The sequence below is a fragment of the Lissotriton vulgaris genome, unplaced genomic scaffold (assembly GCF_964263255.1).
Source record: "Lissotriton vulgaris unplaced genomic scaffold, aLisVul1.2 SCAFFOLD_6981, whole genome shotgun sequence".
Taxonomy (NCBI): Eukaryota; Metazoa; Chordata; class Amphibia; order Caudata; family Salamandridae; genus Lissotriton; species Lissotriton vulgaris.
In genome coordinates this window covers 31,185-44,494 of record NW_028253212.1, presented here as the reverse complement: position 1 = coordinate 44,494, position 13,310 = coordinate 31,185, and the positions used below count along the sequence as shown (strand labels likewise).

Here is a 13,310-nt window from a genome sequence, read left to right as displayed (position 1 = left end):
GGGTTAGATCTGAAGAGGCTGTAGTTGGGATTTGGTGGCATTTATGGTGAACACCAAGCTGTGGAACAAGGACATTGCAATGTGTGTGGGCTAGACACTACATCTTCCTGCCTCTCTTCATAAGCCAATTGTAAAGGGAGGGAAAGACGTGAATGCCCTCCCTTTAGAAATGCACAGCCACCAATGCTAGGTTCTTCGTAAATGCTCTAAGAGTTGTGTTAATCCTGAAAGGAAGCACTTAGAATTGGTAATGTTGTCCACTTACCACAAAGCAAAGGTACAGTCTATGATTAGGGGGAATGGGTATGTGGAAACAGGCATCCTTGAGATCAAGCGCCATAATACAGTTGCCTGGTTGAAAGAGGTGAATGACATCCAGTAGAGTTGTCATGCAAGAATGTTCTGATACGAATTGGAGGTAGAGCGGCCTCAGGTCAAAGATTCGAGGATGGGGCTGAGAGAGCCATCCTGTTTGAGGGTGAGAAGGGATAGCATACACACGGTTTCCTTGGTGTTGCAGGTGCACTCTCTCTTTAGAACTCTTTTGTAGGACGGCGGGCACGTCTTCTTTGCAAAGTGTGTATATAGAGGGTGTAATGTTGGTGAGAAGATGTGTGTATCTCAAGGCAATAGACATGCTGACAAATGCTATAACTCACTGGTCAGACGTGATTACCTCCCAATGAGAGGAAATTGCCTATCCTTCCCAGACAGGTGAATCTGTGATCCAGCCAGAAGGTGGTCATGTTTTTGTCTGGAGGTAGCTCTAGGACTATTATTAGCCAAACGGGAAATAGCGCTGCTGTGGAGCCAACGTACTATACCTACCCTTCAGAGATGGTTGCGTAGCTTGTCCTATTGTAATGTTAACTGTGATTTATATTCTTCCCTGATGCTAAGCTCATCGCGCCCAAAGGACATATGGGGACCCTACACGGCATACATTGAACGTGAACGCAAGAAATATGCCTCTCAAGTTGAAAGTGGAACAGTGCCTCAGGGGGTGGGATGAATGTACTGCTATTTCACTGTCTATATGTTCTAAACTTTCCTTATAAGTGCCGTATAAGGGCAGGATACGTTCAATGCCCCTTTTTCCTTTTGGTGGTTTTCCTTTTCTCTTTGTTTAGGTGGGATCTGTGGGTGGATGGTCCTTGCAGGTTGGGGGAACGGGTGGACTGATTGGTCTGACGCAATTCGTATTTGCCATTATGAATACTTAGGTTGCCAAATGATAGAGATATATTATATGAGACTTTATATATGTGACTACGGTTATGTGACTTGATATTCGTAATGTACCACTCTATATTCTTTATGACTCCAAGATGTATAAAAAAAATGGAAAAATAAAGCTTTAAAAAAAAATGTTTAAGTCATTTTCTGGAGGTTATAGTTCCCTTCTTAAAGCCACCTTTGCACCTATCCCTGTTATTACCGCTGTAGGAGCCTTTGTTCTCCCTCCTTCCTCCCCGGCTTGCTCGTGAAAGGACTGCAACTAACTCTAGAAAGAGATGGGCTGGTCAGGTGAGTTTGTTTTTGCTCCACCACCCCCAAGGCTGCTGTTTGAAAATGGAGCCCCTACATAGAGTGGTTTACAGTACCCCAAGGACTTTGCTGTCTCTGTATCTTCTTTTATTTTTTTTCAGCATCTCCTCAAGCTATAGCTTGAGAAAATGCTCCCCGTCAAAGATGTGGTTGAAAAGTTGCTGCAGGACCTCCAGCTTAAACCGGATATTTCACGGACAGTCCGTAATTTCGGCCATCTGTCCGTTGTCCGTGAAGGATCCTTTAACGGACGCCATTTGTCCGTAATTTTAACCAGGCACAGCTTCCACCCACCTCCCGTCTTAACTCCGAGGCTGTTCTCAGATACCCAGCAGCATTGGAGAGGCACAGCGGGATGGCCTCACACCTCCAGCCCTTGATGAGCTGTTAAGAGGTGCTCGAAGGTGACAGAGGGAGGGGCTGTGGCTTCAGGGGCAGGGGGCATCTATTCAGATGCAAACAGCCCTGAATGCGTCTCTGCAATTTAGAGGGGGGCTCACACATTCCCTTTCTGCCAGGGCCCCAAACATCCTAAAAACGGCCCTGATTGCAGCACTGGTTCTCTTCTCAGAGCAGTTCTTCAAACATGCAGCCTATAATGTAATAAAGTAAAGGCACAATCGCACCCACACTGATTAACAAAGTATGGAGGACAATCAGTTAAATCAGTTCTCTTGGAGTATCTCCTTTAAGTGCTGTACATCACATTGGGGGTCTGGGGGGATGGCAAAACTAACATTTTGGAAAGAGAGCCTGTCTTCTCGTTGTTTTGTCCAGGAGGGGGTGAGGAGCCCTACCCCACCCTGGAAGACACAGGATGATACTAGAATACTGCATACCCACCCCTGCACCCACCCTGGTTGATCCTGTTCCCCCTCCTGTGATCGCTCCTGCCCCCCCCCGTGATGACTCCTGTGCCCCCCATGTGATGGCTCTTGTCCCCTCTTCCCCCCCCCCGCCTGTGATGGCTCCTGTCCCCCTCCTGTGGTGGATCCTGTCTCTGCTCTGGGTGGCTTCTGTCTCACTCCTTGAAAGGCTCCTGCAGGGAGGGTGAAGTTCTTGTTGGGCCTCTTTTATGTAACACTTTAACCAGAGACCAGCCTACCACAAAACCGAACAATGGAAGTATCGATACCAGGAAGAAGCCTTGGTTCAACCTCACACTCCGGGAGGAAAAAAGGAAAATCTCACGTGAAGTCCGGAAACAGGTAATAAGGATGAAAAACGGAAAGAAACCGGATAAGGCGAAATTAAAGGCCATGCGAAAAAAATACAAGATACTGCTGAGTAAAGTAAAAAAAATCATAACAAGAAGAAATCTGGACAAAATTACTAATAGCTGGTAAAAACAATAATGGTCGGTCATTTTGGGGCATCATTAACAAACTGAAAAGGACAACCAACTAAGACAAGATGCAGGAATTGGAGAAAGCAAATGGATTCAGCATGTTAAAAACATGTTTACAGGTAGAGAGAATGGACAAAAGCGGCATTGCAAAAAAGAGTCCGGATTATGCGCCAAAAATGTGGAGCACGCAAGAACTCTTAAGAACACAAGAAGTCCCGCTGAAAGAAATCAGGGTGCCATCACAGGCCATGGATAATCGGCCCAAAGATAACATTGGTAACGAGATTACCACACCTTCAAAAACATCAGAAGAACTAATACCAGTCTCAGACCCCCTCGTAACAACTAAACAGCTAAAAGGTATAATAAAACGCCTAAAAACAGAGGGTGCAGCAGGCCCTAATGGGCTCCCAAATGCTCTCTTCAAACATTCCCCTGAGTTCTGGGCAGAATATTTAACACCACTCTTTAATTTGATTTATAGCCAGAACAAAAAGCCCAAGTCCTGGAATGGGAACATAATACACCCTATTTTCAAGCAGGGTGATCACAATGACCCAGGGAACTATAGGCTGATATCGCTGATCGATGTGGAGGCGAAACTATACGGATCATGCTTGTTACTGCGCCTCCAAGATTGGATGGAGGACACAAATATAATACCCATGTTCCAAACGGGTTTCAGGCCAAGGATGGGCACTTTAAAAAAATTGACATCCTAAGCCCTCCTAAAAAAAAAGCAGAAACAAAGAAGACCAGATTGTTTGCTTGTTTTATAGATCTACGAGCCGCCTTCGACAGGGTGAATCGAACAGACTATGGGAAATATTAAGATGATGGGGGCTACCGAAGAACCTATTGGAGGCAATAAGCCTGTATAGTGACACCTGGGCAAGAGTTAAACTGGGAGACGACAGCAGCACTACTGCCGAAATTAGCACACAACAGGGTTTAAAACAAGGCTGCGTCCTGGCCCCAAGTTTATTCAATCTTTACATGGCGGATATCATCAAACAAATGCAGGTGGGAGAAGGACATCCACCGAATTTGGCAAAAACCCCAATTCCCTTTCTGCAATATGCTGACGACATAGTTGTGTTGACTCAAACCCCAATAGGGCTGCAAAGAATGATTAACAACCTTGTAACTTATTTGGAGCACGAAGGCTTGGAATTAAACAAAGAAAAGACCAAAGTGGTCCGCTTAGTAGACCCGAAAAAATCAATGTTTAAATGATACGCTAATAGTACCCAAATAAAGGAGGAAGCATCCTATAAATAACTTAGGTCTAAAACTGGGGCGAGGCCCAACCAATAAAGAACATAAAATCGACCTAAAGGCAAAAACCTACTCCTTGATCTATGGACACCGGTTATTGCAGAAAAAAATGGAGTTGCCCAAATTATTCACATCTGCTAAATGTGATGGAAGCACATACCTTACCCACCTTGTCATACGCACTGGTCATCTGGTGTGGTAAAGAGACAGGGTTGTTAAATAATCTGCAAACGAAGGTATCTAAAGCGGCTTTAAACCTACCAAAATCAGCCTCACCAGCACAGGTTCGTCTAGAATTTGGCCTACTGAATCAGAAGTTTCGCAGTATGGGTACCTTCGCAAAACTTTGCCATAAAAGACGTCTGTAAGAGGAAGGCTCACTGGATAGCCTGTGTTGGAAAGAAATTGAAAACCAGCAGAAACAGGTCACATTAGGTAGTTGGGGAGATTTCTTGACTCAATCCTTGAGGGGCTTAGGAATCCAATCGACATGGGATTCTATCCCAGACAGAACCAGCTTTGACAAAACAACAAATAATGCTGTCAAATGGGAATCCTTTCTGGAAGATAAATCGATAATCTCGAAGCGACGACATGGGTGGACAGTGATAAGTTCATACTCTGGGATAAAGCCGCAGCCTTATTTAAAAAGTCACTTTAACGAGAAACTAAAACGGAGATATATAGAACATCGGCTGGGCTTACAGCATTCGAAGGGCTTGCTACCATCCTGGAAAGGTAGTTATATGGACCCTCATTGTCGCCTATGCGGTTACCAAAATGAAACACTACCCCACCTGCTATGTGTTTGCCCAGCTCTTATGGACTTAACCGCATGCGCGCTAGCGGAATTCCGCTAGCGCGCTGGGTTTTTCAAAATCGCACTTTGCGTGACGAGCTGGGCTCGTCATCAGTGTGCGAGCGGGCTACACCATGACGAGCCCAGCTCGTCATGAGTGTCGAAGGGGTTAAGGAGACGACTTTTAAAAAATATTTTTAATAAATTGAACATTCGTACATGCAGGCAAGCTGTAATTAGATGGTTGGAGGGATCATCTTCCTTGTTGGCTTGGGGGGTTAAATATATGAGAAAAGTACAATCCCTCATACTACAAGCGGAGCTCGGGGAGACAAGAGACATTGAAAACGGCATATCCAACACTTGACAGATAAAGCTTGGCATGGTCATAACAACCCTTTAAAGTGCAGGAAAATGGACAGATTTGAGTTGAGCAGCTAAGTAAGAAGAACACAACAGAAAATAAATAAACATAATTAAATAACTTTCTGTACCAGCTGAAGCTATGATGTACAAAACAAGCACATTTTTAACGAGTGATTTTGTAATGCAAATGTAATATTGTAATAATTTTTAATAATTGGAAACAAACTTTTTGACTTTGACTTTGCATGTACCCCAGACTCTTATTTCTTAGTCAAGGTTACCTGCTGACTCATGACATCAAGAGCTTGTCTTTAAAAAATCATTGTTTTCAGGGGAAACACCTAAACTGGACTGGAAGATACTGGCAGAAAAATGGTACGTTTATACGCAACAAGAAAACGCTCTCCAATACAGGGATTAATAGCACCCCTATCCTGAACTCCAATAGAGGATTTCGGACTATTCTGTAGGTCTCAGTAAAAGGTAAGAGCACAGGTTTTGAGCTGGAACGTAGAAGTGTAACCACCAGAGCTGCTGTGCTTTGCAAAAAGCGTGGAAGTATAACCAGAAAGTTAAGGTTCCATTAAATACTCACCCACCTGTAAAATCTCATATCGTCTTTGAATACATCTTCACAGTAAGATTTCAGGCTACTTAATAGAGCACACATACAATGACCTATTACCCTTGAGATGTGTGGGGTGCCTTAGCTCAGCAAATGCCAAACCGCTAGTATGCCTTTGAATTGTTGTCCAGGAACTTGCAAATGCTGATTTTATCATGTTTAATTCTAAAACTCAAGCATATGATACCAACTAGGTAGGACCCCAGGATACTTTTTTTTTTTTAAGAAAACTGCTTAAAAAACATATATATATTTATTTTTATAGTATGGCTTAAAATACCTATTAGAATTAACCTGGTGTCACAAAAAATAAATTAGGCTAATTATGCCCATTTTTATACTTGCTGTAATAATGGAAACTGCAAAAACAACAGTTGATGGACAGAATGCAGAACAATGTCATACATTCCCCCCAGTAAGGAGATCTGGGCCTAAATCTATCCTTTTTTTGCATTCCACCCCACCCCAGTTCAGACATGGCCATATGCAAATCAGCCTTGACCCTGTGCCTCATGGGAACAGTCCAGCCTGAACTGCCAAGCCATGTCTTTCCTGGACAAGAATCAAGCATCCCAGGACCGGTTTCTTGCGATCAGCCAGGATAGCTTGACTCCAGTGGTGTGGAGAGCATGGGACTCACGTCTGAGCATACCCATCCCACTCGGGGGTTTCAAATGCAAAAACAACAGTTGATGGACAGAATGCAGAACAATGTCATACATTCACCCCCGTACAGAGATCTGGGCCTAAATCCATCGTTTTCTTTGCACTCCACAACACCCCAGATCAGGGTATGCTCAGACGCGAGTCCCTTGCTCACTTTGCCACTGGATTCAAGCAAGCCTGGCTGAAGACGGCTGTAATGCCAGAAACCGGTCCTAGGAAGCTTGTTTCCGGTCCAAGGAAGCCATGGCTTGGCAGTTCGGGCTGGACTGTTCCCATGAGGCACAGGGTTAGACTGATTTGCATATGGCCATGTCTGAACTGGGGTGGCAGTGGGCTAAAGAACGGTGATGGATTAAACCCAGATCTGTTGACTGGGTGTGAGTGTTTGATTGGTTCAGATGCTCCGCAGGTATGAGTAACTTATACAGTGGAATTCAACCCTGTAATTTTAAAGGGGAAGTTTGCTCCAAAGCACCACTTTGCAGTAAAGCTACAGTTAACCACATTTTTGACTGTGGAGTAGGATACTTGAGCCCTAGATTTGATCATTTTCCATGTAATACTTCCAAGTATCGATTTTGAAGAAATGTTATTCTCTTCAAAAGTCATCTTTAGCTTTCAGCTAACTTTAAAAGCACTCTTGCTGCAGGTACGGTTGTTTTTATTAAACCTATGCAGTTGCTTTGTCAGCCACCACACCAGCTCTCACAGACATAATGCTGTCTCTTTGATAAATTGACCCTTCAATGTTTTAATTTTTTTCTCCAAAATAATAGCAGTGATTTGTGTGTTAGCTATAGTCCTGATTTTCCTGCTGTGTCAGTGTATCCTTTTTAAGAGAAACCTCAAACAGCAGCCTCATGTGTAGACGTGATTTGGGCTGCAGGCTAAACTTGGAATTTAAAGCAGGCATTCCATATCTCCCATAGAATAATGTGTCTTTTACTGTGGATTAGGGTCTCAATCCAACAAACGGCCTAGGAAGGGCATTACCTCAAAATCCAAACTTGAGAGAGTCCTGACCCTTTGTTGTGAAGATCACCAGCAAAATGGTGGTCAACGCGGCATCTTTCGATATTTGCATCTTTGATGTGGAGGCACACATCTCCGAGGGCCCAGAGAAATGTGTTTGCAATCGGCATCAAAGACATTCAGTATCAAGGATTCTCAAAAAAGCCACCGAGGCCTCCCACTGCACTAAAACATTTTCATAACTTCATACTGGCTCTCCTCAGAGGCATGATCCAGTCCTCATCCTGAGGCAGGTACCAATCACAGTGGAGGGGCAGATCTGAACACAAGAGCCATAAATCAAGATTACCAAGAGGCTTCGCACGACTGCCTAAGCCATGCAAATGTTGAAACAACTCAGCAGAGTCCCGAGATCCCTATTAGGATTTCATGGTCCAGACCGAGGACTGACTATGTTGTCGCCAGCTCACTGCCTACTAATAATATCACAACCCGGACAAGCTATTTGAGTATTTATGAAGCTCAATAAAAAATTGATCGAAAAAACTTTGGGTGCTTCTGCCATCTCTCCCACAGTACTGCTGAGAATAACAAAGACCCATCATCCTTAACACTCTGGATGAATCGTCACACCAAAATCATTTGATTCACAGAATCTTACCTGTTCTGATGCTATAGCCAACTCACTCTTGGATCTTCTCGAGGCGGAGAGACTAAGTCACATTACATTGATGCGCTTGAATTTACAGCGCTTGGAAATCTGCCATGAAACGCTATACGTTGTGAAGCGCCACCGCACGCAGTTTGCAGCCCTTGTCCCTTTGCATGGATGTAGGTGGCATTCATAAACAACAAATACACGTGTATAAATAAACTTTTTTCACTACTATGCCTTTAGTTCCCTAGACTAAATAATTGAATTGTTCTGCTTTCCCTTGTATTTTGGACCTTACATTCTAATGAGACCAACAGTGTTCCCCGACGGAAGTCTTGCACCCCGAGGTTGTGAAGACACAGACTCACAGCCGATCAAGTATGCGAAACTACATAAAGGGCTGGAAAAAACATGAGGCGGAGGGCGTCCGGACTGCGGGGGGGGCACAGAATGGGTGGGGGGGGGGGGTCGGGATGATGCAGCGGGGGACCAAAGTCGCGGTGGGATGGAGGTTGAATGGTAGAAGAAAAGTGCAGTTGCAAGGGAGAGGGAGGTTCAAGCGGGCAAAGGTGGCATGGGCTTGGTGGTTATGCGGATGGGTAACGTCATGCGAGGAGGAGGAGGGCGGAAAGCATGCCAGTGAACTCGGCAGCAGGGGCTTTGTCAATTTAACGTTATTGCTAAATACAGCGTTTGCCTTGAAGTTCTAATACAAACTTCATCAGTGTTGAAAGAAATGCATAGCACATTAGACCATATGCTGCACACTTCCAACAGTAGAAAACATTGAATAATGGGCCAGTCTAAAGGTCATCGGGTCGGATTGCCAGTAAAGGAGGGAAGGACCGGTTTGGGGGGTGGGGGGAGACTGTCCAGGAGAAGGTGGGGGGGCCCGGTGAAAAGCGAGCAAGGGGTGGGAGAACGAAAGGGCGTCAAACAAGTTTAAAATTAAAAAAAAGTACACTGGTGGAGGAGAACACAAGTTAAAACGAGACACTGCCTGGCGGCCTTGAAAGTTGCGGGAGAGGAAATGAAAAGTGGACGCAGGCGATCTCCCAACACTGCATTTCTCGACATAGGAAGTACCCAACTACTTTTAGGAGAGCTACAGGCAGCGGGAATGCAGAAAAAGAGGCCATACCAGCAGCACAGTCTGGACGGATCAGAAGCATGGGCAGAACAAGTTAAAACGAGACACGGCCTGGCGGCTGTGAAAGTGAAAGTGCGGCTGTGAAAGAGAAAGTACGGCCGGCCGTGAAAAAAAATGCGAGCAAGGGGTGGGAGAACGAAAGGGCGTCAAACAAGTTTAAAATTAAAAAAAGTACACTGGGGGGAGGAGAACACAAGTCAAAACGAGACACGGCCTGGCGGCCGTGAAAGTTACAGCAGAGGAAATGAAAAGTGGACGCGGCCGTGAAAGTTGCAGCAGAGGAAATGAAAAGTGGACTCGGGGATCTCCCAACACTGCATTTCTCGACATAGGAAGTACCCAACTACTGGTGGCCTGAGAAGCGTCCGTGAAGCAGGGGCGGGGAGCCGAACCCTTTGATGTAGCTCATGGCCTGGCGGCCGTGAAAAAAAGCAATTAGGTGGGAGGAGAAGTGAGGCCAGCGCGCACTGCGCACACTGGGGAAGCATGTGGGAGGGAGGCTGATGGCTTTGATGTGGGGAAATGCGCCTGCTTGTGTCCACGTGCACTGCATGAAATCGCCAGTTTAGTTAAACTCTGGATAAGGCCCTATAATCTCGCAAGCTCAATGCGCAAACGCATTGACAGGCGAGTCCTAAAAAGCACATGCCTGACAAACACCAGAGGTTTTCTGATAGTCTCTGAGCAATAATCGAAGGGAGAAGGAAGAAAAATAATAGCTTTTACTTCGTTAATACTTTTTAATAGTTTTATCACAAAAAATGCTAATGATTGAAGAAGCAGCACCTTGCCTAGTCCATCCGGCCCTCTTCTTCCTGACCCTAAAGGTTTGGAGGGGACCAGACTCAAAAACATTTTACTCTGGTGTATGTTGAGGCTTACAAAAATGGTGGAAATCCCTTAAGTGTACACCACATGTAGGTCTAAAAGGCTCTGTAGGGGGTGTTATAATTGTTTTTTCACTGGGTATTTTGAGCATATTTTTAATTTTGTGTGTATAATTTCGTTTTGTGTGTATTAAAGTTTGCTTCCTATTCAAAAGAAAAAGAACTAACTGTAAAATGATTATTGAATGTTCCTTTTGCGGCGCTGAGTTCCACGCACACAACACCTTGGACATACCTCTGCCTTGCTATCCTGAAAGTCAAGTACTAAAAGGGGTAACTGGCAACAGATTTAGGGTATGCAGTACAGGGGTATGAGAACACCAGAAACAAAAGAACTCCGCTCATGCAATTGGGGCACAGTAACTTCTGAATTCGCTGGGACTGCTAACTTAAATTTTTCAAAGATACTGACTTCAAAATTAATAACCAAATAATAAAAAAAGAAAACCCTGCACACAGACTAATTCTGACCGTCCATAAATATGTAGATTGAAGCAATCCGGGTTGGTGCTGAACATGTTAACAACTACCTTCATTCAAAAGAGGATGATGGAAACCACAGAGCTGCTGAACATGGGTCAGAATTAACGGCTCTCAACTTCATTTTGTTTAAATGCCTGTGTGAATCCCACAAGTCGTCTTTAGCATGAAGAGGGTTATTTAGAACCCAAAGAGTGGTCGCCATGATGCCTAGGTCGCACTCCCACCCACCCAGTGGCATACTGCATTACCTAAATACTGCTGCAGCTGTGTAGTTTTCTGTTGAAAGTGCTTCCGTCGGTGTGTTTGAGTACTTTTGACAGACATGAATAAAAACTACTTACGCAGGGGTTTGTTTCTCAGAAAGAAAAAACAATAGCACCAGGTTGCGAGTTTATTATGTGTAAAGTGGCCATTGTTGATTTTCCCCTCTCTTTGTTTGCAATGCTTTGCATTACATGGCAGACATGGGTAATGTAAACCTGAAACAAGTGGATCCCCATCCATATCATCTATCTATGGATCTATGGATGCTCTATATAGGGATCATCTGATGGAAAAGTAACACCCATGGAGTAGAAGACAGGCCTTCGCCTTAGACCACCACTGGAGCCAGAAGAGGCTCCACTGGATGCAACCAGGAGTTCCTCCACCTCTAAATGAGACTGGGGAATTGTAGATTTGGCAGGGTGGCAGCCCTGTTGCTTTGCAGCAGGCTTCTTGCTCTTCCAAACCCTAAATGGTTCCCCAAGTCTGGAACATAAACCAAAGTTGTTAACAGTTATGGGTGTTACTGTGGCTGTGACTACACCTGGTGGAAATTGTGATCGAAATATGAATACCTTTAGAATTGATAACTTGAACATATCAGATTGTAAGGTGATATCATACATGCTTAATAGTAGAGATGCACAGCATGCATGCAGATCATAATACAGAAGGTTCAATACCTGGTGCTGACACTCGTGCAGAGTGGACAGCAGGAAGCTATGCAAAGAAATCTAAAAAGCAAGGACATTGCTGAAACGATGTAAACAGGCAATAAACCGGAGATTTCTCCAGGCAAAATACAGGCAGTATTCTTGATGTAATGAGCCTCAATCACAAGGTTTCCATCGCCAGCAGAACAAATGTACGGCGGCTGACAAAAGAATTACATGGGGTCCAGCCAACATGAACAACTGCGACGGCTGGAAACACACTGTTACAACCCGGTCTTGGGAAAATGAAATAAACGTAGTAACATATTGGTCCTCACTGCTAGACAAGCTCCATGCATCATTAATACAACAAAAACATAGAAAATGTCAAGCAGTGCCCAAAAGAGGCTTGTCACCTCGATTCCCCAGGACATGGAAGATCCTAGAGAGCAAAAGGTTGTATTGACACGCTGAACAACATATAAAAGAAAGAACCACTGTCACAGAAAGCAAAATGCAAGGGGCCTGAAAACAACATTAAAAAAATTGCATGGAGTCAGAAACAACGACAAACTCGGGAACAATTAAAACATATGTACTTTTTGTTACCACCCTGCAAGTCTTGGGAATTCTCGGGCTACATAAATGGCATAGCAATCACAAAGTGTAGCGAGGGGAATGCTGTACCGGCCTCTGAATGGGAGTCGCATGTGAAACAAGCAAAAAAAAAAAAAAAGACAAGACACGGCCTACCGGCCGTGAAAGTACTGCCGGCCGGGAATAATTAGGGGAGGAGCAGCCAGGAGAGAGCAGGAGCGGAGGCGCCAAGCTGGGGAACAGATGGCTGGCGATTTCATGATGTGCACGCGCATTTTAGCTCAATGCGCTTGCGCATTGACCTAAAAGCGCACGGGCACAGCATCAAATCGCCAGTCTAGTTAAACTCTGTTTAAGGCCCTATAGTCTCGCAAGCTCAATGTGCATGCGCATTGACAGGCAAGACCTAAAAAGCTTTGTGCTGTAACCATTGTGTAGCAAAGTCTTTCCTGTGAGAGCTCAGGGATCTCGATGAGCTGCCCGTACTCCCGGCAGCCCATAGTTCAAAAACAATAGCTAAAGCATTAAAAGGGTTTCTCTAGATTGCTCAGGATGCTTGCATTACCAATAGAATATCAGGGCTGGGTTTCATACTATCCTGGAAGGTCCTCTGAGAATGCCCCTTACCTGTGATATCTCCAGACAGGGCAATTTGCCCACCTGCGCCCCGGTAAAGCCATAGACAGAGTTGGCACTGATCTTTAATGCCAACTGTCGCCCATCCAGCACCTTCTGCTTGAAAGGATCCGTCTCGTTCTTTAGCTCTGTCTTTGCCCTAAGATTAAAGGATTGATCATCAGGTATACCAAGGTTGGTAAATGCAGCAATAAGACAATGAATAAAAGACTGGAGGTAAGTAGAGGTGCCCAGGGCTACCCTGATTCCCTCTACAGTGAGTGGCAAAAGCACGTCTCGGTCTCAATTATGCTTTGGTTTCTGTTCCTAGGTGTTATGAAGAATAAGAAAGACAAAATGGATAAGTGCCAAAGGGACAACTGGTAACTCACTTCAGATATTAG

General features: G+C 44.6%; 1 protein-coding gene across 1 annotated transcript in view; it reads right to left on the bottom strand.

Annotated features, from left to right (window-relative positions):
• LOC147661120 (DNA polymerase delta catalytic subunit-like) overlaps positions 1-13,310 on the bottom strand; it is a gene marked incomplete at its 5' end in the record, with an annotated part of 48,292 nt that overhangs the window by 4,589 nt on the left and 30,393 nt on the right. The window contains one exon of the mRNA XM_086951317.1: positions 12,919-13,066. Coding sequence (XP_086807443.1) covers positions 12,919-13,066 — 148 coding nt within the window. The remainder of the gene's footprint in view (positions 1-12,918; positions 13,067-13,310) is intronic.